This window comes from Rhinolophus ferrumequinum, chromosome 24 (assembly GCF_004115265.2).
Source record: "Rhinolophus ferrumequinum isolate MPI-CBG mRhiFer1 chromosome 24, mRhiFer1_v1.p, whole genome shotgun sequence".
Classification (NCBI taxonomy): domain Eukaryota; kingdom Metazoa; phylum Chordata; class Mammalia; order Chiroptera; family Rhinolophidae; genus Rhinolophus; species Rhinolophus ferrumequinum.
Window position 1 is genome coordinate 23341971 of NC_046307.1, and position 24314 is coordinate 23366284.

Sequence of the window (24314 nt, forward strand, 5' to 3'; positions counted from 1 at the left end):
AAATAAGACCTAGCTGGACCATCAGCTCTAATGCGTCTTTTGGAGCAAAAATTAATATAAGACCCGGTATTATATTATATTATATTATAGGACTGGATGCTATATAAGACCTGGTATTATATTATATTATATAAGACTGGATGTTATATAAGACCCAGTCTTATATTAAAATAAAACTGGGTCTTACATTAATTTTTGCTCCAAAAGACGCATCAGAGCTGCTGGTCTGGCTAGGTCTTATTTTCGGGGAAAACACAGTATAAGAAACAGATAAAACTCTGGCTGAAGCCAGAGTAAAAATTCAAGCCCACTTACCTGACCATCATTCCTCAAACCCGTGGAAGCCCTTGTGCCTCTCTGTGTTTAATTGAAAACTGCCAATTTGGTCAAAGCCCCTCGTCACACAGAGATCCACAGTGGGAACAAGAACCCTCTCGAGATTACAGAAGCAGAGAATGGACCCACTAAGACTGGCACGTGGAACCTGGATTCCCATTCGGCATTCTCTGAAGTACACCATATTCGCAGAAAGCCTTTCATGGCCTCGTCCCAACCAGAGTGGCCTTCCATCTTCCCTCACTTTGCGGGTCCCCAGTTGAGGCCTCTAACCTGGGTGGCAATGGTGTGGGACCCATCAGTCACCTCCACGGTCAAATTATAACTCAACCTCCTCCTCGTATCGAGAGGCTTGGCGATGACGATGCTGCCCGTGGTCTTCTCGATGTCAAAGTCCATGTCCTGGTCCCCACCTGGAGTGCAATTGGGGGGAAGCACACGTCACCTCAGTGACTTAGCAGGAGCACCCCTGGGATTTGGCGGGCAGAGTCATAGGAGGTGGCAGGAGGGTTGGTTGGAGGGGCTGTGGGCATTCAAGGAAGAACCTGAATCAGGGGTCCCAAGACTGTTCAGAAACTATGATATCTGGGTGACAGGCTGAAATTTATCTCCCAGGAGTCCAAACACGTTGTGATTTATCCTGTTACGATATTATCAAACTCTAAACGATGATACAGATAAAAGAATCTTGTAAGGACTGAAGAGTCCCAGAGGAAGACCAAAATTAGTCATAGAACATATTCTGCTGCTAGGATTGAAACAGGCAGGAGTAAGGGAGCTCTACTTCATGGTATACAGGCAATCTGCATGACCTAAAGGCGCCTATACACCGGAAAACTGAAAATAATTCTGGTCGGCAAGAGGAAATTCATTTAATGAACTATAAGAATCCAAAATATAGAAATTAGCATGCATCTATTTAAATGTTTACTAAATAGGAATCTTTAGTAACATGGAAATATGTTCACGATATATTTTTAAAGGTTAGGAAACAATGTTGTAATATAACCTTAAGTGTGTATGTGTGTGTGTGTGTGTGTGTGCAAAAAAATGACCAGGAGGAAACACATCAAAATTTTAACAGTGGATTAGCTTCTGATTGGTGGGGGTTGAGGTAGGAGTTTATTCTCTTCTCTGCACTCATTTGTGTTTTCTAAATGTTTTTTAGAGTACATGTATTAATTTTGTATAAAAGAAAAACCAACAAGCAATGAAAAGGAACAGTGAATCAGAACTGGAAATAAATCCAGCAGGTGAAAACCTTAGGACACGTGCATATGCGATTTCTGATGCAGGCTGGGAAACTATAATAAGAATCCATGGTTCATGTGGTGCTGAAACTCTTAGATCAGAGATTCTTCACCCAGAATTCTTGGCTGGCTTTCAGAGAATCTGTGAAAACCTTACATTTGTATGTGCATTTATGTTTGTGTGTCCATGTGCGCAACTTTCTGGGAAGAGGGCCGAAGCATTCATCAGACTCCCAAAGGGATCTATGACTGATCCCTCCCCCTCCCAGAGGTTTTCACAAAATCTTGGTTTAGAGTCAGGAAGGAATTTCAGAGAAGGCCATCAGAGCTTGGACCCAAGTGTCTCCTGCGTGAGAATGGATGCTTTCCCCTGATTTTGAGGAGGGACCTGGGACTGGAGCATAAGCATGGCCCCAGGGTATAGCTGGTCTCAGGCTCATCGTCAGTGAAATCAGCTCTACCTGCTTTTCACATGGAGGCAGAAGAGGAAACATAAAGCCTCTGGGCCTCCCTGGACCACCCTGTTAAGTCTCCCAGGCACTTGGGGTAGCTGAGGCACTGCTCAACTCTGGCTGGGGTTCTCAGTGAGACTGTGGAGGTTCCACCTGAGATGACAGCTTGTGTGGAAGGGAAGTTTGGCAGAAGTGGTGCTCCTCTTACTCGCTGCCCCAGAGAACCAGGGAAGAGGCCTCACCATTCATGGCTAAGAGAGGGGCTTCCGGGGAGCGTGACTTTGAGAGGGCTCAGAAGGATTGTACCGTGAGCATGAGGGCTGGTCTGTAAGGGCGGGAGGGGCTGGCCTGCGTGGGGCCTCACCTGAGATGTTGAACCAGAAGAGGCCAGGTCGGCCCTCCACACTGATGACCCCCACCATGTGGTTCACGGGGTCTGTCTCCATGACTGTAAAGCTGTAGTGGGGCTCGTCAAAGGCCAGCAGGATGGAGGAGGGCCGGGGCTGGGGAATCCACTCAATGTGTAGCCGGACACTGGCTGAGAGTGGAGGCTGCCCGCCGTCTGTTGCCTTGATCTGAAAAGAGGCCAAAACTGAAATTGAGGCTTTGTCTGTAGGGTCGGGTCCAAGACACCAGAAGACCCAGGTGGCCCGCCAAGAAACAGGGCCCCCTGTGACTGACTGAGCTGGCCTCTCGTTCATTCATTCAGTACAGTTGAGGGCTTACTGTAAACAAGCACCGTCTAGCTGCAGTGGGCATAGTGCTGAACAAAATATGTAACTGTGCTCAGTACCTCATGAGTACTGAAAAAATAATCAAAGGCTTACTGTGTGCTAGTCGCGCAACCAGACTTTACCTACACGGTTCTTTTACCCTTCCCAACAACCATACACGTAATAAATTAGAATTTATTGAGCCTTCAGTATTATCAGACCCTGCTCTAAGAGCCATGTGTGCAATATCTAATTTAGTCCATATGACATATCCCCGAGAGAGGTACCATTGTCACCTCCCTTTTGCTAAAAATGAGGACTTCACCCGCCTGGGGTTGTCTGCCTGGTGAGCAATGAGGCTGGATTGGATTTAGGCAGTTTGACATGAGAGCCCATGCCCTGGCCACCGCTACCATGGCTTTCTACAAGGAAAATGTTCTTGGCCCCATTTTACGGATGATAAAACAAAGGCTCCAAGGGGTTAAATGACTTGTCCAAGCCCCATAGGTTTAAAATGGCAGGGCTAGGATTGGAACCCAGGTTTGTCATGATTCCAAAGCCCCTGCTATTCTCACCAAAATCCTTATCTCTAAGAATAGATCAGATTTCCCCAGCAAGGACCTTATTGCCTTCAAAGAAAAAGGCCCAGAATTCTGATCCTTTGGCTGAAGTTGGGGCTCCCAGTCTGTCTTGCAGTACCACCTCCATCATGCCTGGTGGCTGTCTCCCTGTCCCTCTCCCCTGTATCCTCTAAGAAAACCCCCTTCCATGGCCTCCGTCCACCCCTCACCGTTAGGATGTTGTACTCTCCGGCTGTGAAGGTGCTGCTCGATGACACCACGCCCGTGACTGGGTCGATACTGAAGCCCTCCTTGTCGCTCTCCTCTATACTGTAGGTGACCCGTCCATTGAGACCCGCATCCAGGTCCGAAGCCACCAGCCTGTACACAGGCCCAGGGGTCACCAGGCTCAACCTCTCTGGAAGACGGACATTGAAGAGCTTGTGGGAGAACACGGGGGGGTTGTCATTGACGTCCAAGATGCACACCACCACCCTGGAGGTGGACCGTAGTGGGGGTTCCCCGTTGTCCAGCACAGCCACCTGGGGACAGAATCCAGCATGAGCTGCCAAATGCAAAGCAGTAAATATGTGTCACCACCCAATGCAACCCTACCATTCTTACCCCTGCTTTCGACAGCCTGGAAATATCAGTCAGTGTCAGTCCATTCTTGGGTATAGGCTCGTGATTTTTATTCTCATAACCTCACCTATTTGGAACCCAGCTCTCTGGTAACCCTGCCCACAGGAGAGCCAGCAAGGACGGAGAAAGAAACCAGAAAGAACTGGAAGAAGAAAAAGTCATGGAGGCTCGAGACAAAAACTGGCAGTCTTTACTCAGGAGGCTACAGGTCATTTCTCGGAGACCGTTTACTTTTTATTTGCTCGTAATTCTCATAAGCTTTGTTCTCCAGCTTCTGTAAGCTACTGGAGGGCAGAAAAAACAAATGATAAGATGTTTAGGAAGGAGTGGGGGGGGCACCTTTTGAGTCAGACAGGTGGCTCGATGCATGAAATGAAATCCAGAGTGAGAGAAAAGGCACTGAAACCATGTCAGAATCAGGGAGTAGTTCATGTAGGGGCACATTGTCCCATGCATCAGTGTCCCCAAGGGTACAAGGCAGGACATGGCTACTCTAAATGGTTCTGCAGTTTTAAAATATTTCGGTATTTAAAGATAGATGCCTCCATTGAAGTGTGGAGAATGCTTCAGTCTCTAGGCCAGTCTCTAGCCGCTGCTTACTGATATAATACCATTTCTTACAAAGGGAATGTGCAGAACCCAGGAGCATAAAAGGCAAAGTTTATTTCAGTTCCGATGAGCAGTATGTGTCCCTCCCACCTGACGTCTTTAAGACAGATGCCTGTTCATTGGTTATGGATAGCTCAGGAGGGGGGCATAACCAGAGTCCTTCTGATTGGTCAAGACCGACGCCTCTCATTGGAATGGGCACCAGGCAGGGATGTGATTTTAGAGACATCCTAGAAAGATCTATAAGGCAAAGGTCTGAGTTGTCCTCCTGGCTCTGCTACTGACCTGGTGTTTGACCTTAGGTGACTCTCTCTCTGGATCGTGGGGATGGGCTGGAAATCAGACTCAAGTGCATAGCACATGTGTACCACTCCTTATTCCTGCACTCGTTGCAGGCATTACTAATCAATCAGTGCTTGCTGCTCAGCCTGGATATGGTTTCAGAGTCTTTCCCTTCGCAGTGCTAAAGAGCCGGGAAAGACCCTAAGGGTCTTCACCACCAACCACAGCAAGGCTCCTCCCTGAGCCTGGCGCCCTCCTCTGTCACAGTACTTGGAGACATGCATGTGGCCCCAAGGCCTCGCTTGGCTCCAGCCTGGCCTCCTTCAGGAGGTTTGCGAATCCAGAGTGGGTTCACCGCCATTACTCACCTCCAGGATGTGTTCATCCTTGTTCTCTCGGTCCAGCTGCCGGGCCGTGGACAGCAGACCTGGGGGAGAGATGGTAGGAGGGAGACCTGGGCTCCTAGGCCTCCTAGAGCCACTTTACTGGGGGGAAATTCAGGGTTACACTCAAATCCCAGATCAGCATTCTTCTGGTGTTTGGACAACAAGAACATTAAGGGGAAAGAGAAGGGGAAGTGAGGAAGTGGGAGAGGACAGCAGAGATGACGGTACCCACGGAGGTTCCCACCGACATCCCCTTTCACCACTAGGAGGGTGTTGTGCACAATAGTTTACTGAGTAAAAATGGCAGCTCGTCGGGAGTTATAACTGTCATTGCCTCCCGTTCATGAGAAATCACAAAGTGGTGGCCTTTTGCTCCTTTGTTATTGTATTATTCACCTGGGTCCCGGTACCAGTTCTCCCCGTGACCCGCTGAGCCAGATGAGCCAGAGGTGGGTTCCTCTCGGCTCACCTGTAAATTGAGGAGGGGGACTTGGTGATCTGTAAGTCTAGTTATAGTTTTATGAGGCCCTATGTCTATACATTGAGGCCACAAAGCAGAGAAGGTGCCAGTGCTCTGCAAGCATCCGGAAAGTCAGGACAGGTTATCAGGGGCCCCAGGGGCGACTGAGAGGCCATAGGCGGTAGGGGGTGTTCTTAAATAAGAGCAGAGCTATTCGATGGGGTCAGTGGGTTGTCTGACGTCTTCCAGTAGTTCCTTGATACTGTTTAGGCAACTAAATAATGGAGTCATGGAACGAAGTGAAGGGAAAGGGGATTCTGCGTTGAGGCGGAGCCTCCAGCGCTGGAAATGGACGTGTGACGTGAGGAGTGGCCTCTGACGGGGACAGGTTCTTGCCTTGTGCAGTAGAAGCAAGTCATCCTGACTTTTTCTTCCGTGACGGAAGGCAGGCGAGGGAAGGGTCAGACGAGGCGCCTGGAAAACCCCACGGCTAGGGGTCCTGCCAGTCGGAGACGATGACACATTCCTCTGGGACAGTGAGGATATTGTCCCTGGCCACCCCACCTGCTCATCCCCAAGCTAAGAGGCCGGATGGGGAGGGCTCAGAATGTGGCCACCCCCACCCCAGAAGAGTGCAGGGACGAGGGGGCCTTGGCATGTAAGGCTTTCTTCTGGCTCAGTCCGTGCTTTCCCCCTTGCTCCTTCTCTGCCTTTGTCTCCGCTTCGCCCCTTCTCTCTTCTCTCTGTTTATCCCTCACCACCCTCCTCCTCTCTCCCGATCCAGGTCTTCGTCTCTACTGTCCCCCTCTTGGCCTCTGAATCGCAGACACTCTTTTTCCGTCTCTCTGCCCCTCTGCTTTTTCTTTTCTTTCTTTGCCTTTCTCTCACCGCTGCCTCCTCCCACCTTCTAAGGGCCAGTGTCCCTGGACTTGCCTGTGGCTTCCTGGGCCATTGCCCTGTTTTCAGCCTCTTCCCCCCACTGAGCTCGGCGTCAGAATTCCCAGGGAGCCTGTGTAGCATGGAGACATGGCAGAGCCCTGCTACGGGGCTGTGTGAGGGGCCACGAAGGACTCTTCCTGGCACAAGGTGGGCAATCAGCCAATCCAGCTCTTATCATTTCTCTCCTCCAAACAAAATTTCCCCCATTACCTCCTCTTAGGCCCATTTTTAACCCTTCCTTCCCCCTTTTTTCTCGTCCAATCATTTTCCAACTGCTGTTGATTCCACCTCTGATGGATTCCAGATCCTTCTACTTCTTTCACCCTGACCCACCACAGTCTAGGTCTTACCCCAACTACCTTCCCAAGTTCCTCTCCCTCTCCCGCCCTCCCTCAGGATCATAAAGGCCAACCCCCACTGAGCTCTTACATGTCCAGACATTCTTCTGAGCTCTTTATATATATCTCTATCCATGAACTCATTTAATGTGCACAACCGCCCAGGAGGTAGCTGTTGTTACCTTCGTTGTACTGGTGAAAACATCAGGCATGGAGCAGTTAAGTAACCCTCCCAAGATCCTACAGTTAATAAGTGGTGGAAATGGCTGTGCCTTTGGAAAACGGACCTACTTGCTGTGTCTTCAACAAGACTTAGGGCTTCTTCCCTCCTGGCTATTGTTTCTATCATGTCACTCCCCTTGCCCAGGGGTCCTCCCAGACTACTGCCTGTCAAGTCCTCCCTGCCCTTCAGCTCAGCGTAACCACCCCGTTTCATGAAGCCCTGGCTGATCTGCCACACGGAGCCGCTTCCTCTTTCCTCTGACCCGTCACGTATCTTACAATGTGTTCTTTTGTCCTGGTTCATAGTTTTTTCTATTTGGATCTTCATGCTCCTGATGAAATGAATTCCTCCAAGCCGGAAATTGTGTTGCATTTATCTTCTTATCTGTCCACAGCACATAGTTTCAGTGCTTTGTAAGGGCAGACACCTTTAAACATTTGCTGAATGAATGAATGAATCTTGGGCTTAACAAAAGAATGTGGCAGAGATTCATTCATTCATTTCCCAATTATGTATTGAGGTCCTAGGGTGTGCCAGGCACTGGAGGTATTATAGTGGGCAAAAACACTATAATAAAAATGAAGGGTCCTTTTCTAGAAAGCCTCTGAAGCCTAGTGAAGGACATGGATAATTCATGGAATATTCACACAAATGAATGTAGTGCTCTATGTGATAAATGTTTTAAAAAAGGAGGCGGGCAGGTGGTGCTAGGAGATGCAGGACAGGATCAGGAAAACCTTCTGTAAGGAAAGAACAGCTGGGCTGGGATCTGAAAGAAGAGCAGGAGTCAGCCAGACAAAAGGAGAAAAGAGACCCCTGGCAGAAGGAACAGCGTGTGCAAAGGCTCGGTGCCAGGAGAGGGCATGAACTGAAGCGGGCCATGTGGCTGAAACCATAGAGTGGCAGGGTGAGAGGCAGCAAGGTGAAGCCAGAAAGGTCAGCAGGGGCCGGCCAGGCCCACGTTTGTGGGACACAGCAAGACCTGGCTTTATCTCAAGGCCATAGGGACACCATCCAGGGTGTCCAAGTAGGGAAGTGGGACAATATAATGGTGGTGTTAAGAAAACTGGATTGGGCGTGCGTTGCTTATTTTATTTTTAGATGTTTATGCTGGTAACAATTTTCTTCTCCAATGCAGGAAGACTGAGAACATCTCTGCCCTCTGGGGCATTTTGCCAGACCTCATGCCAGGGAACTGTTGACAGTAAATAGAATAGGGATTTGGAAGACATCGAGAAGCTAATGCTCTAGGTGAGAGATCTCTTCCATCTTCTGAAAAGGGAGGGACAGGGTGAACCCAGGTAGAGAGCCAGTTAGGCCTGTTTTCCAGGGCGAAAGTATCCTTCTAGGAAGATAATCCATTCTCTGAGGTCAAAGGTTAACAAGAAAGTTCCAAACAAATGTCACTGTGCAAGGAGACACTTGTATCCCTCACCCACTGTCTGCCTCAGAACCCCAGGCTCATGCTTTCCTGGTCTCTTTTTGTCTTAGGGATGGGTGACTGCCCTCCGGCTATCCTTCTTTCCCCATCTTCCAATCTCGCCCGGGTTCTGTCTTTGCACGAGTGAACTGTGGGAGCTGGGGAATAGGATCATGGGTTCAGAGGAAAGAATGTCAGTCTTCTCGGCAATGGGGTTGTTGTTCATCCTCCAAGAGGAAGGTGTGCCCTTGGAGGAGTACCCGCAGCAGTGGGGACTGGCTCTCAAATTCCAGCACCAACAGGAGCCAGGCAGGCAGCGTGAATGCAGGAAGCGGGCTGAGAGTCATGCAGTAGGAAATGAGGGGCTGTGGGGACCAGAGGACACGCGCCTGGTGTGCATAGGGAGCTGCTGTGGCCTCCAGGCAATGGTGGCCCGGTGGGAAGTGGGGGGAGGAGGGGTCAGTGTGGCCAGATCTAGTTTTTTAAGAACAAGAAATCTGGAATGTTTCTGTGGAATTTCCTCATTTCCAAATGTTGGCAACAACTTGAAACATCATTGTTTAAAACCTGTGCAAGCCAAATAAAACACCTGTGTGGGCTACATTTGGCTCACGGATGCAAGTTGGTGACCGTGGATTCCTCTAAACCACCCGCCATCCTTGCCCCAGATGGCCTCGGGCCAAGGATAGATATTTGTAGGATGGTTGGCTCTACTGAAGTGGCTCTCTGCTGCTACCACTCTATGGGCAGGCTTGAGATCAGCTTGGAACTAGGGTTAGGAAATTCAACCAGTGGCTTGTGACTCAGGAGGGGTCAGTTGGGAGCCCTTGGAGGTCTGCAATAGTCCCAGCTTGACCACCAGGCAACCTGCTAGCATCCCTAGGTCCCAAGAAAAGAAAACTGGCATAATCTTATTTTCCCATAGAGACAGTTCTCAAACTCAGCACTCATCAGAATTCCCTGGACATCTTGTTCAAATTCAGATTTCTGGGCCCCAACCTCAGTTCTGATTCCGTAGGTGGGACCTGAGAATTTCACTTTTTAACAAGGTCCTAAGTGATGCTGATGACGCTGGCTCAGGACCACCCTCTGAGAAGCGCTGGCGTAGGGAACCCTGTTCCCCCAGGTGTCTGAGGTCCTTACCTGTGAGAGGATGAATAGCGAAGAATCCCAGGTGGTTCCCACTGGTGATGTTGAAGGTCAGCTTCCCTTTGGAGCTGGAGTCCAGGTCCCAGGCGTCCAGCTGAAGCACAGAAGTGCGCAAGGGCGCGTCCTCCCGGACGGAGGGGTAGAACACGGGTCTGGACATGCGGGGTGGGGTATCGTTGATATCTGTAACCTCGATGTAGACCTCAGTTACAGCAGAGAGGGGTATGGAACCCCGATCTACTGCTAGCACCGTCAGCCAGTAGCAGGACACAAATTCCCGGTCCAGCGGTGCCAGAGTCTGAATCAGTCCTAGGGACAGTTGATCACCAAACACAGAATATTTCAGAGCTCAAAGTAGCGTTAGAAATCATCTTACCTAACAGTGCCCAAACTGTACCGTGGAAAGGACAGTAACAGGTATTCCATGAGAACTATTGTCAATGTGGTGTGAGAGCTGCTAAATTCAACATAGGAATTATGTTCTTACTGTAGAACCTCTCAGAGACTTCCTCTGATAAAAATAGGCCCCTGACTCTGGCATATGGGCATGTGCAGCGTTCCCAGAAGCAGTGGTAATAATTGACCTACATTCTCCTAACTATTTCAACCCAAGTCCTGTTGATTGATTGATTTCATATTCTCTAAGGGATTTCCTTACAGTTGTCCTTAAACTAGTTCCTTCAAACTTCAGGTATTATAGATACAATTTAAGGGTTCGGGATTTGATGACTAGTTTGCTATTCCTCTCTCCATTATCTCCATGATTTTAGAGACTTAGCTTTGTTCCTAAGTTCACTCACTCCACCAATTGCTTACTATGGGCCAGCACTGTTCTAGCGGTCGAGAGTGCCACAGTGAACAAAAGAGGCTTGAGCCCTGCTGTTCTTGGATCACACTCAGCTGGAAGGGCCCGTGTGAAAGGGCAAGGCCCGTGCTCACAGCCATAGCTTGTCAGAGCTGAAGGGACCTGATTCCTTTGACAGATGGGGAAACTTAGGCCCTGAGAGAAAGCCGAACTTGACCAAAATCATGTAGCAAGTAGGTGGAAGAGCTGGGTCTCGAATTCACTCTCAATCCAATGCTCTTTCCACCACAATCACCCTGCCTTTTACCCTGGAAATAAATCACCCATCAGATTGTAAACTCCTTGAGGGCAGTGACCTGCCTTCATTCACCTGGGACCTCCCCCAGGGCGCCTATCTCAGGACCTCACAAGTCAAGGGGACTCAATGAGTGTTTGCTGAATTGTACTTATTTTCTGTGAAGCTTAAAAGGAGTAAATAAGTTGGTTGCACCTTTTTGGAGGGCAATTTGGAAATATCTGTTAACATTGAAAATATGCATTATCCTTTGACCCAGAAACTGCATTGTTAATAATTTTTCCTATAGAGACTCATGCATATGAGTAAAAGTTTATGAACAAGGATGTTACACCTTTATGCAGAATAAAATGTAGCCATTTAAAAAAAATGACAAAGATTTATATGTACTGACATATAAGATATCCTGAGGTTATGTTATGTGAAAATAAGTGTCAGTATTAGTGTCTATTGTATTATGTTTTCATAATAATAACACGAATAGGAATGATATACCAGATACAAATAAGAAAAATTTAGAAGATTATAGACTAAATTGTTAATAAATATTATATCTGGGAAGATGAGTCACAGAGGAACACTCATTTTAAAATTATATATAAAAAATTTATAACCACAATGCATTACTTTGATAAGCAAATATATGTAATACGTGTTTATATGTGTGTATGTATATGAGTGTGTACGTGTGCGTATAATGTATATACTGTACACAGATGCTATTTGCCTTGACTTAAATGTATACACACAAACATGTGCATATATGTACATACATCCCCAGTACGATAAAAGTACATTAAAAGTAAAATGAAAGGGACAGGAAGGAGAGGCCCTATTATTGCTTTTCTTTTCATCCTGCAGCCTGACCTCTCTCAGGACAGTCCCTGGTTTCCCTCAGGCCCTTCCTCTGCCTGCACCCGGCGCTCCCATCCTTCCCCACTCCCAGTACCTGTGTCTTGGTTGATGCTAAAAGTTGTAAGACCGGTGCCAGCCCGCAGGAAGTATTGAAGCTCCCCGTCCAAGCCACTGTCGTCATCGTGGGCAGCCACAACCATCACCTGGGTTCCTGGGGGGCTGTTCTCACGCACCTGGCCTTGGTGCACAAAGGAGGCAAAGCTGGGAGGGTGGAGATTCTCATTCACATCCAGGACTATCACCTTCACGTGGCAGAGGGTCCTGCGGGCCAAGGGCCTCCCACTGTCACTGGCCCACAGGCTCAGATTATAGCCAGCCTGCCTCTCAAAGTCCAGCTCTTTCTCCAGACTGAGTGCGCCAGTCATCGGGTTCACCTGGAAGGTCTCGTGGGCATCGTCCAGCAGGACATATCGAACGTCTCCCGCTGGGCCCAGGTCAGGGTCAAAGGCATCCAGAAATGTTAGGATGGTTCCTGGGGGCAAGTCCTCTGGGACCTTCAGGCTACTGACTTCTGTGATGCACTGGGGCGAGTTGTCATTGACATCTTCCAAGGTGACAGTCAGGTCAGTGACAGAGAAGAGCTGGTGGCCCTGCCTGGGCTGGTCCCTGGCCTCCACCTTGAGTACGTACTGAGGTTCTGCTTCCCGGTCCAGGCGTCCAGTGACAAGCAGTTCCCCTGTGAGCGGGCGGAGGGAGAACTTCTCTGTGGGGCTCAGCAAGGTGTAGTGAACCCTCCCGTTGTCGTCTGAATCGGCATCATGGGCTTTCAGCGCTGCCACTGTGGCTCCGACTTCTGTGTCCTCTGAGATGGCGATCTGGTACCCGCCAGGAGGAAACCGGGGCGCGTTGTCATTGCAGTCTTTGACATTCACGGTCAGAAGCTTCCAGGAGGACTTCTGGGGCGTGCCCAGGTCATACACTGTGATATTGAGGACATAGAAACGGGTAGTTTCGTAGTCCAAGGGGGCAGCTACGGTGAGCAGCCCTGTCTCCAGCTCGATGTCAAAGCAGCCCTCTTCATTGCCCTCTGCGATCACATAGACCAATTTGCCGTTAAAGCCAGGATCAGGGTCCGTGGCTGCCAGGCGGGCCAGGGAGGTGTTGAGAGGCACACGCTCGAGGACGTCGATGGACTGCGGGAAGTGGTCCTCAAAGTGGGGGGTGTGATGGTTGATCTGATAGGCGCTTAGGGATGGGAAGTCCTCGTCGTTGGGGTCCTGGTTCGGAAGACCGACAGAGTGGAGGATGGTCCTTGTGAAATGTGTCAGCACCCCTGTTTTAGCACATGTTATAGGAACTTCGAAACGAGGATCCTTCACGACAGTAACATTCAAAGTTGTGGGCGAGGCATAGTATTTCCCATCGGAGGCTGTCATTTTCAGGGAATAAGTGATGGATGAACCGGCAGTATGATTCTTAAAAGAGCGTTTGAGAGATATCACTCCGGAGAAAGGATTTAGATGAAAATAGTCTAGTTCGTTGCCTGACACAAACTCGTATCTTAGGTTCTGAAGCTCATCCACATCTATCGCTGACACAGTTTTTATGGATTTTCCCACTGGCCAGTCTTCACGGATAGACCCAGTGCAGTTGACTTCCTCAAACATAGGCTTGTTGTCATTCAAGTTACTGAGCCTAAGAGAAACAGACACTTCCTTTTCCTGGCGAAACGGGGATCCCCAGTCCGATGCCCGTACCTGGAAGGCATAAATTCTGTTCATTAGCTCATAGTCCATGGGTTTGGCGGTGGAGATGACTCCTAGGTAAGGGTCGATCGAAAAGGGCACAGTTTTAGGGTGAGCGATGGAATAGGTGACATGGCCATTCTCTCCATGATCCCAGTCTGTGGCGGTGACAGTCAACACACTGGTCCCAGGGGGGATGTTCTCATCAAAGGTGCCGGCATAGGAAGGCCTGTTGAAGACGGGGGCATGGTTGTTTCCGTCCAAGATGTCGATGGCCACGGTGGTGGAGGCCAGGCCCAGGGAGGTTCGGACGTGTAGCTGGTAGTGGGCTCGGTCGTGGAAGTCCAGGAGCTTCGTGGTGGTGATGAGCCCCGTGCGAGCATTCAGTTGAAACCCTGCAGTCTCTGAGGATGGCTTGAGAACATACTGGAGGTTGGGGAGAGCTTGGGTGACTTTCACCATCGCCACGCGGCTGCCGGGAGGGGAGAACTCGCTAAGCCGCACTCTGTAAATAGCCTTTTCAAATTTGAGGGAAGTCAGTGGGGAAGGGGGGAGGTGAAAGCCCCTGATCTGGGAAGACAAAGGCCTGCTGCCACTCCTGGCCTGCAGGCTGAGGTTGAATCCGTGCAGGTGCTCTAGCCAGTCAATGTCTCTGACCGACACCAAACTGAACTCCCTGCTCCGGGCGTAAGACTTAACGGCTTTGAAGTACTTTCCAGGGTCACCATCCACAATGTCCAGGGAGTCCACCTCAGCGCCTGAGCTATGTGCATCTACCACTACAGTGGCATAGGTGGCACCCTCAGTGCTGTCTGGCGGGGTCACCACCACCGAGGTGATGGCCGGGGGCTTCCTGAGGGCAGGCTCCACGTGGATGGTGAGTGCCGCCAAATTGCCAAATCCGTTGCCCTCTGAGATTTTCCTCATGCGGTCCACAGCGAGAACCTGGAGTTCATACTTCCCTCGCCACGTGACGTTGAGCTTCCCAGCCAAGGTGACCACGCCGCTGGTGGGGTGGATGGCAAATATCTCCGACCTTGTGTTGAAGGCGTAATAGAACTCGGCGTTCTGGCCCAGATCGGCGTCGGTGGCGGTCACCTTGCAGATGGGGCTCTTGAGGGGCATGTCCTCAGAGATGGTGACGCGGTAGGAAGGCGGGGAGAAGAGGGGCTTCAGGTCGTTCTGGTCCAGGATGTGGACCACCACGCGGGTCAGGGCTTCCAACTCCCAGGTCTTCTCCGTGGCTTGGACGATGAGGGTGTAGCTGTCCTGCACCTCCCTGTTCAGAAGGGCCGTGTTGCTGCTCTTTGTCCTGATCCGCAGGAAGCAGAAGTTGCCCACCACGTACTCTTCTGTTTTAAACACATTGGCCACGTCTCCGGATATGATCCGATACCTCACTGCCCACTCGGGCTCGGCAAGGTACATGCCCATTTTCACGGAGCTCTCCACGTAGGTCTTGGGAGCAGAATTCTCATAGATGGTTGCATTATAAAGGGGGTGTGTGAAGTGCCAGGCGGAGGAGGAGGCGATCCCTTCTAGGGGCTTCTCACAGGTTGTACAATGGAGCAAGAAAACGACAAAACCCAACGAGGCAATAATCATGGTGGAAAAACTCCCAAAACCTTGAGCAAAAAAAAAAAGACAAAAGAAAAGTGTGCGAGTTAGGAAGGAAATGGTTCCTATTGCTGTAGTTTCTAACGGGGGTAATTTTGCCCCTCAGGGGACATTGGCCATATGTGAAGATATTTTTGGCCATCCCAGCTTGTGGGGGTTTGCTACTGGCATCTAGTGGTAGAGGCCAGGGCTGCCACTACACATCCTACAATGCACAGGACTTTCCCCACAACAAAGAAAGATCGGCCCCAAATGTCATTAATGCCGAGGTTGAGAAACCCTGGGTTTGAAGAATAACTGACTAGTTTCAATGCCCTCCTCAGGGTACCTGGCAGATACAACACAGTCCTGAGCACTTCACCACTTTCCCCAAAAACCTTCAGTGGCAACATTGTTTCAACCAGGTACTCAAGCTTTGCAATCTAAGTACTTCCTGCAAGGGCTGGCCATCAGGCCTGAGCTCCAGCCAAAGAGAGCTGAGTGCACTGCAGGGGCTGCAGAAAAGCAAAGGGACCGAGGTCACAGGCCTGGCATCAGGCTGCCTGACTCTCAGCACTGGCTCCACCACTTGCTAGCTCGGTGGCTTTCTGGGCAGGTTATCTAACCTCTGTGAGCCTTGATCTTCTCTTCTATAGAATGGGAGTAAGGATGTGACGTTGGATGGTTGTGAAAATTAAGTGAAGCAATAAAGGTAAATGACCTCGCAGGGTGCCTGGCACATAGTATGTTTTAACTTACTATTAGCTATTATTAGTAATAGGAAACTATATTTCATTCAGGGAAGGGACCTGCTCAGGGCAGCTAGGCAAAGTGAGAATTAGATCTGGAGCCGCTGTGTCACAGGCCAGGGCTGCTTGCCCGACCCCAGGCTTACCTACACCTGTCCCACCACAGGTCCCTCTGGACAGGGCCTGACTGACTCACCTTGTAACCCGAGCATAGAAAACTCCAACTCCTGGAAAGTCAGAGCTGACGTGGACGTTAGAGATGAGGGAGTTCTGACCCTGCTCCTCATGCACAGTTGAGGAAATAGAGCCCCAGAGGGGGAAGGGTCTTGCCCCAAGCCACATGGTAGGTGGCCAGGTGAGACCTCGTCCCTGGGAATTGCTGAACTAACCCAATGCTTCGCCCTCTTAGGCCTGCTGCAGTCCCCATTCACTCCTTTGCTGTTTCCCAGAGGGTCCCACAGGGCTTGTCGCTGGCCACCAGCCTGGGTCAAAATGTGAGACTCATCCGGGCCAAGGATGGATGGGGCAGGGAGGAGGGTAGAGTTGATTGCCAAACTGGGCCTCCGAGAAGGGTGCCTGGCCTGCTCATGGGAGTCGGCTCCAAGGAGCTGGTGGCTGCCAGCCAGATGTGCCAAGCATTCCTGGATGAAACAGGCATGACTTGTTTTTCTAGTTGCCTTGCTCTTCAAAGGCAAGGAAGAGTTAAACTTCCAGAGCAGGGTTTGGGGTGGGGGTGGGGGAAAGAGGCCTGGCTCCTGTCTTTCCAGAGTCCTGAGGGAACTCAATGCAGGTTCTCTAAGGTCGTGCAGGTAGCTTCCCGACATGGGAGGCAGGATGGAGGCAAGAATGGAAAAGGTTGCCTAATGTGGCATCTGAAAGCCTGTGACAGGACAGAACTGGAATGTGCCCCATCCTTCTGGCCTCCCTACCACCATCCCCAGCTTGAGATCCTGTGGGTGGTGCCCTAAGCCCAGGCACCTCGGGAGAGAGAGAGGGCAGGATGGAGGCAGATTCTACACTTGGTGTCCTAAAGCCAGTGACAGAAAGAGACATCGTCTGTTCCCCCCACCCACTCCCCTACTCTCACCCCTTACTTACTACCACCCCTTAGTGGAGCCAGCCTGAGGCAAAAGCCATACTCACTGTGTCCCTGCAAGCACGAGGAGATCCCCAAGGCATTTGGATCCCGACCCCTCCCCCCAGGATGTTATTGTTTCTTGAAGTTGAAATAGGGGGGAAATGAGTCCTTACCCCAATCCCAGGTCCACTCACTCTGCACACAGCCCAGCAAGCCCAGGGTGCACGCAGCCTCCCAGCGCTAGCTGCCCGGCTTTGTGGAAAGCTTCCTGTTCACCAGGTCAGCACAGGTGTCAGGCAGGCCCCAACAAGACACACTGCTTAGCAGCTGCACAGGCAGCTTGCAGAGCGGGAGCTGTTACGATGAACTTTAGGGAAGGGAGCAGGGGTGGGGTCTCCCTGGAGGGGGAGAAGATGCAAAGAGAATGCACCCTTGGGTGGGAGGTTGGTGCTCAAGCTGTAGGACCTGAAGACCTGGTGACTGTTTGCTGAGGGAAGGACCTGTGTCTGGACATTTATTTCCTGGCACCAGGTCTGGGCAAGTGAACAGGTTTGCAGGGTGCAGAGGCACGTTGGGCTCCCTGAGCCACCCTTCCGGCCTACACCACCTAGGACCACTATTTTGAAACATCTTGTGAAAATATACATCAATTTGTATCACTTTCCTGCTTAAGTTTCTCCAGTGGCTTCCCATAGCATTTGGATTAAAGTACGAACTGCTTACCATGCCCTGGAAGGGCCCACACTTGCTGGGCCCTGCCCGCTTCTCCAATGATACCTCCCAGCACTCTCCCCATTGTTCACCAAGCCGCAGCCACATAGGTCCTTTCTCCTCTGCAAACACAACAAACTGGGACCTGCCTCAGGGCCTTTGCACTTGCTGTTTCCCCTCTACTGAAGGTTTTCTCATGGTTGCCTCCTTGTTGTTATCCAGTTCTCAGCTCAAATGTCACTTCCTAACCCCCAGGTTGATGTAGCGTCCTTCCTAACACCCTTCTTTATCACGTCACCCCATTTTCTCCATGACACTTATCACCACACAATATGTTGTTTTTTTGTTTACTGACTGTCTCCTGCACTAGACATGGGGCTCCATGAAGATAGGAGTTTTGTGTATCTTATTCATGAATGAATTCCCAGCGCCTAGATCAGTGCCGGCCACGTAAATACCAGTGGAAAAATGGAAGTGTCTGGATTTAGGAAAGACACTGACAGAATGAAAGCTGAAAGAAACTTTAGTGATCATCCCTTACTTTTTGAAGCTGGAAAATAGTCTTAAAGAAAGAAAGGGACTTGCCCAAGGTCACATGGTGAGAGCTAGAGCCAGGTGCTTTCCTCCCCACCATGCTGCCAGAAGGAGAAGCTGTGGTCACTTATGAATCTGACTGTTTGGGTTCAAGTCCCAGCTCCGCCGCTTGCTAACTTTATTACCTTGGCTAAGTTACCCCACATCTCCGGACCTTAGTTTTCTCACCTGTAAGATGGGGCTATTAAGTACTGCTTTCGTGGGATTTTATGAAGACATAGCACAGTGACGGACCCATAGAAAAACACTCAGTAAATATTAGTCATTATTAGTTTTCAAAGGCAAGGCAGAATCAAAGCCTGAGGTTGGGGTGAGGGTGGGGTCCCCTGAACCCTCTGGAGAAGGTCCAGCCTGTGCCCCTGTGCAGCAGGAAGCCGCTGGTTGCTGGTCGAGTCTAAGCTTGCTGGCCCAGCCACAGGCTGTTCTGGGGATCTGCGAGCAGGCACTTGTCTGGGGTGGGGCCTCACGCTTTTGGCTCCCCAGGCCCAGAGAGAGATCTGCATGTGGGTGAATGTGCACGTTTGCAAGAGAGCACACATACAGACTTAGGAGGCATTTTGGAATAATTGTGTGGGTACATCAGTTGTGCGTGCCTGCTTGACAGAATGGCTATGATGTAAGTAAATAAACTGGTAGCTGTGGGGCTTGCGTCTGCCCATGTGTGAGCAAGTACAGTGGTGGGGGTTCATGAATGGACCTTTTTAGGATACACGCGTGACTCAAACTCCACCTCCTTGTAACTCCCAGCCTTGTTACATCGAGGGGGTGGTTCAAAGCACACAGGTCCTGGCTGGGTGACCGTGGGCAAATGGCTTACCTTCTCTGATCCTGTTTCCCTACGTCATAAAGCCTTTTGGAGAATGAAATTAGTTAATGTACCTAAATGCTGAACATAGTATATGACACAGTTTTCAACAAATATTACCGAGTCCTAAAACTTTTTAGCAGATGGCTCCTACTATTGACTGTTGAGTTTTCTGGGTAATGAGAGCTCTCAGATATATTCTGATGTCACCCCCAGTCTGTTCTTGTGTAGGCTGATTTTCTGCAACTAAATGCCGTCTGACTTTAACGAGACTGAGATGCGTGTCACCCTGTGTTTCGGCTCACTGTTCCAGCTTCTCAGAATCTTGATTCTGACATTCAGAAACGTGGTGGTTGTAACATCATGTCTTTAACCAAGTCCTTGATAAAAGTCTGAGCACAGCTGGGAGGAGCAGCGCTCTGAGATCTGTGCTCATTTTCTTGGTTAGTGATGGATCTCACGTGTGATCCTGGAATGAGTCATCTCAGAATATGGAGCGAGCTCCCCATCACCGGGGGCACCCCAGCAGAGTCTAGATGGCCACTTGGAAGGAGGTGCCGCTCTAGGGGGATATTTGCCCTTGAGGGAGACCAGAAGAGCTCGAAAGTCCCTTCCAACTCCCGCAGGGATGGGTCTTTGGCCGGTGCAGGCCTGTGGTCTCTGTGAGACCCTAAGTGCGCCCTCAAAGGCACCGAAGGGATTTCCTCTGGCTGTGGAGCAGGGCTGCACACTCGCCAATCGATGCCTGTTCATTGGTCAGTGTGATCAGCTGACCTGGCTTTTGGGAGACCTGGATCCAAAGTCACTCTTCCCTATGTGGCCTTGGTCAAGTCAGCACCCAACCCCTGTGGACCTCTTTCCTCATCTGTAATGACCTGTGGGTGTTGGCGAGGGAGCTGGGATGCGTCAGTGATTTCAAGCCCCTCTGTTGTTTTCAGGGGCAGAATCTCTGTGTTCCTAATGAAACCATGCCTGGAAGCACAGTCTATAAAGAGACAGAAACAGAGCTGCACTAGGAGAAGCGGGTGGAGGCCTAGGACCCTGCCCACGGGCTTGTCCCTCATGCCGCTGGGGAGCACCCGCCCTGGGAAGCACAGGTTTAAAACGCTGGACCAGGTGACCTCTAAGAGCCCCTCCAGATCTGACCAATTGGGGTTCTGCTGTTCCAACGTTCTGGGTCCTGTCATAAAACATTCTAAGGCATATGGTTGGATATGCTATGTTTCTAATGCTCAATGACCTGTGTCTGTAATGGGCCCTGCGCAGCGATGCAGCGATGCATATATTTTAGTTCTGAGTCTACGACTCTGACTAATTCTGCCCCTTCCGTGGGGACCCACAGGTACTTGGAGGAACCCAGAGCCAAAACACTTTCACTAAAGAAGCTCCGAGCAGATTTGTTCAAAATGTCAGGCTTTGTTTCTGACATTCCTCCCCACCACTCCAGAAGTACCCAGGCATGGGTCAACGATGACGTTCCCCCTTAGGGCGCCGCACCGTCCCTTTTCTTAGGCATGACACAGACATTAATTACTAGCACACATAGTACTCCTAGGAAACACATCTGCCTTTTTACTCCCATGTCTAAGATAAGGGAAACTGAGATTTGCATGGCACACCCAAGGCCACCCAGGAAGGTGGTGGCTGAAGTGAAAACAGCCAGCCAGGTTTTCTGAACCTGGGTGCTCTGGATTTCCTAAGCTGTGGCGAAAGGCAATAAGATGTGTTCTAAAGTTTGGAGAGATGTTCATGAAAGAAAGAGCCACTGGATTCCTTCCTCTGGGTTGGAGAAGGTCCACACTCCCCCCCTTCGCCCCCCCACCAAATCTAAATGTAAAATTACCGTGGATTTAGGTAGCTCAGTATGTATTTTCTGACCCCAGTCCCCTCCCCAGCACTTCATCTGCCTCAGGCATCCAGTGTTAGGGCTGACTCTGTGGCTCTCAAGAAAGAATCCTAAACATAGTATGTTCGTCACGAAATCTTAAAGGTGGGGAGGGGGTGGGATTAGGAGAAATTGCCTTTGAATCAGAATTAAAACTGTAAGTGAAAGACAGGTGACATTCCAGGTACCTGCTAGAGAGGAGATCTTTAGCTACTGAAATCATTTTTCCCCTCAGAAGTATGGAGCCATGGAAGGTTTTTGAGAAGAAGCGGGGCCAGAACAGAACTACATGCTGGGAAGAGAACTCTGACATCAGATCAAAAAGGGGGGTTTCCCACTGAAGTCCCCCACTCTGGTGTGGACTGGGCTTGAACACCAGCTCTATCGGTTGAGTCCAGTTGGAATTCACTATGGGTAAGGAAGCTTGATTTGCTTCCAAGAAACTTGGATGAACACTAGAGTCATTTGCTTGTTTGTAGGTGCCCACGACTGGGTTGTCATGTGAAAAATCAAGTCAATGAGCTGGATATGAGCAGGAAAAAGGCCAGTGGCTTGAGCCCTTGTTGGGATATATGACCTTGGGAAGGCCATGGAACCTCTTCTGAGCCTCAATTTACCTGTCTGTAAAATGGAAATAATAATAGCTACTCCTACCTACTTCCCAGGGCTGCAAGGAAGATAGATAATACGATAGGTGAAAGCACAGGGAGGAAAGACACAGAATAACACCTTATTAGAACCAATAATGTCTTGGTAAGTGGTAGCCAAACCTCCAGCAGACTGAGAGGCCGTCTCAGCGAGGGACGCCTAGAATTAGAGGGAAGAGAAATGACTGAAGAGGAAGTCCTCATCTAGGACATGGGGGAAAGGGAGCTGGGACTGGGGTCCCCTTCTTTATCAGTATTCTGATTATTATTTGATGACAAAAATGATACTGTCTTATATCCGTATGGTCATCTATAAGTCTTCAAAAAACATCTTCCTGCATGATTTCACTTGGTCTTTGGGTAGGAGGCACAGTACTGGGTAGAATTAATAATACGAAAGTGGGCTCTGGAGACAGATAGACCTTGTTTCAGAGAGACCCCAGCTCTACCACTCGCCAACTGTGTGACGTTGCACAGCTGTTTAACTTCTCTGGTCCCAGAAAAAGGGAAATGATGATAGCACCAATCTCGTGGAGTTGCAGAGAAGGCTGCATGAGTCATCACGGGGCAATCACACAGCTCCGGAACACACTCAGGACAGGTCAGTTACTGCACCCACCGCATCTGGTTGCACCAACCAACCTTATTATGTCACTTATAATCACTCTCATTTTATAAATGAGAAACTGAGGCTCAGATCATCTCAAGGCTCTTCCCAGGTTCACCCACCTGGCAGGTGGTAGATTCGAGTAGCATCCCAGAATAAGAATCCTCCGGCCTGGAAGGGACAAGGTGGAAGCAGGCGTGGGGAGAAGGGCTGTCCTACTGAAGGTTGGGGTTCGGGGGTGGCTCTCTGGAGAGAGGAGGGCGGTGTCTTGAAGTCACAAGATAGACTCCCCCAGAGGACTGGAAAGCTTCTTCAGAGACTAGAACAAATTGCAGAGGCCGGAAGGTCCCGGCTGCATGGGCCTTGTCTGGTGGGGTGCTTGCTATTCTGTGCTTCTTGCAACTCCCTGAGCCAATGAAATCCTTTGCAAAGGTTTTCAGACATATAGGCGTCAAGTTCCAACTTGAGTGACCTTGGACGTCTAACTTAAATTCTGAGCCTCTCTTTTTTCTTACGTTTAAAAGAGAGATCCTAACTGAACCTCAGATCCTCCTTCTGAAGTTTCGACTAGCTGGTTTGTATAAAACATTTAACACCGTGCCTGGCACCTAGCAACCACTTAATAAATGCCAGTTGTTATTTTACTGACGTCATCATTATTATGTAAAATGGATTGAAACAAAGCTGCTGTGACAGCTATGACTGGGTCACCGGAGCCAGTTCCCATTCGTGGCTGCCTCCGCCTTCTGAGGCATCTCTGCGAGATTCCCAAGCCTCCTGTGGGCACAGCTGGAAAGTACTAGGAGTCTATCTCTGTTTTGTAAACATGGGAAAACTACTATGCCCAGAGAAGGGAAGTCACACTGGGCTCTGTCTTAAGTCACAGAGCACAACTAGAATCAGTACACAACTAGCATCAGAACCCAGGCTCCTCGTCCCCGGTGCTTTGCACTGGCCAAATGGCTACCCCCTACCCAGCTCCTCTCCCAACCTGGGGACACGTCAGGCACCCACACAGCTGTGGGCCTCCTACTCATTAGCCAGGAGAAGAGCACAGGGGGAAAGGAGCCAGGCTTTGGGGTGACCTGCCCTCAGTTCTGCCTCTGCTTTTGTCTAGGGGCCTGGCTTCCTCTATCTGAGCCTCAGTTTCCCCATTTGTGAAATGGGGCTAACAATGCTTACCTCACTGGAGGATTTAATGAGCTTATGCATGGAAAGCATTTAGCAGAGTGCCAAGCACACAGAAAGTAGTTAACATTATTACTATTATTAGTTACTACTATTACTATTATAATAATTATAGTAATGTTATTATTATTACAGTAGGTGTTCAAAAATATGTGTGGAATGAGGGAATTATTCTCTGTATAAGTACTAACCCCTGCCCATGCCACAGGAGCCCCTTGCAGGAGCCCCTTTGTACAAGTCACACACACACACACACACACACACACCTGTGGGTCTTTGTGACATTCTTTCTCTCACCTATTTGTGGCAAAGCTCAAGCCACAACTTGAGCAGCATTAAAATAAGAATAATTTCTACCCCTGTTAACGTTTTTTTTTTCCATCGTGGGTACAGAAAGGTCACAGATAGGATTTCATTCCAAGTTTGAAAAGTTGGAGGGTGGGTGTGAAGTGGGCAGAAGAGTGTGGGCAGTGAAAACACGAGGTAGAGAATGTTTGGACACCCCACCACAACATGGGGTTCCTGATCTCTTTTATTCTGCCACTGACGTGTTGGGGTGACTGCTCTGGGCCCCATCTTCTGTGATTTGTAAAATGAGGCCTCTCTATCCAGAATACAATGCACTGCCTTCCCAGGAGCTAGCAGGCCCTGTGGCCACCAGTGAGGGGAACCCTGTTCCACGTAGCCGGCTGTGAGCAGCTGCTGGTATCAAAACCTCTCCTAGGTCCTCGTGCATGAGACCGTCAGCCACCTGTGGCCACTCCTAGCCAGCTCTGCCTCTAACTCAGTCCCCCCAGGGGCTGGGGACGCTCTAATCAGGGCCACATCCCCTGGCAGCCACCTGCTCAGGCTCTGAGCAAGACGGCCTGCGTTTGAGTCCTGCCTCGGCCCATGGCTGGCTGTCTGGCCTTGAACAAATCACAGGCCCTGACTGAGCCTCGGTCTCTTCATATAGAGCCTGAGGGAGATAATCATGAGGCCGCTGTGAGGATGAG

At 49.9% G+C, this 24314-nt stretch overlaps 1 protein-coding gene across 1 annotated transcript in view; it reads right to left on the bottom strand.

The window, feature by feature from the left end:
* FAT2 (FAT atypical cadherin 2) overlaps positions 1–24314 on the bottom strand; it is a 72775-nt gene that overhangs the window by 39864 nt on the left and 8597 nt on the right. Inside the window, exons 2-7 of the mRNA XM_033095600.1 lie at positions 11809–15084; positions 9754–10068; positions 5213–5271; positions 3542–3853; positions 2403–2613; positions 610–749 (exon numbers count right to left, since the gene is read on the bottom strand). Of these exons, the coding sequence (XP_032951491.1) occupies positions 610–749; positions 2403–2613; positions 3542–3853; positions 5213–5271; positions 9754–10068; positions 11809–15064 (4293 nt within the window). The 5' untranslated portion in view covers positions 15065–15084. The remainder of the gene's footprint in view (positions 1–609; positions 750–2402; positions 2614–3541; positions 3854–5212; positions 5272–9753; positions 10069–11808; positions 15085–24314) is intronic.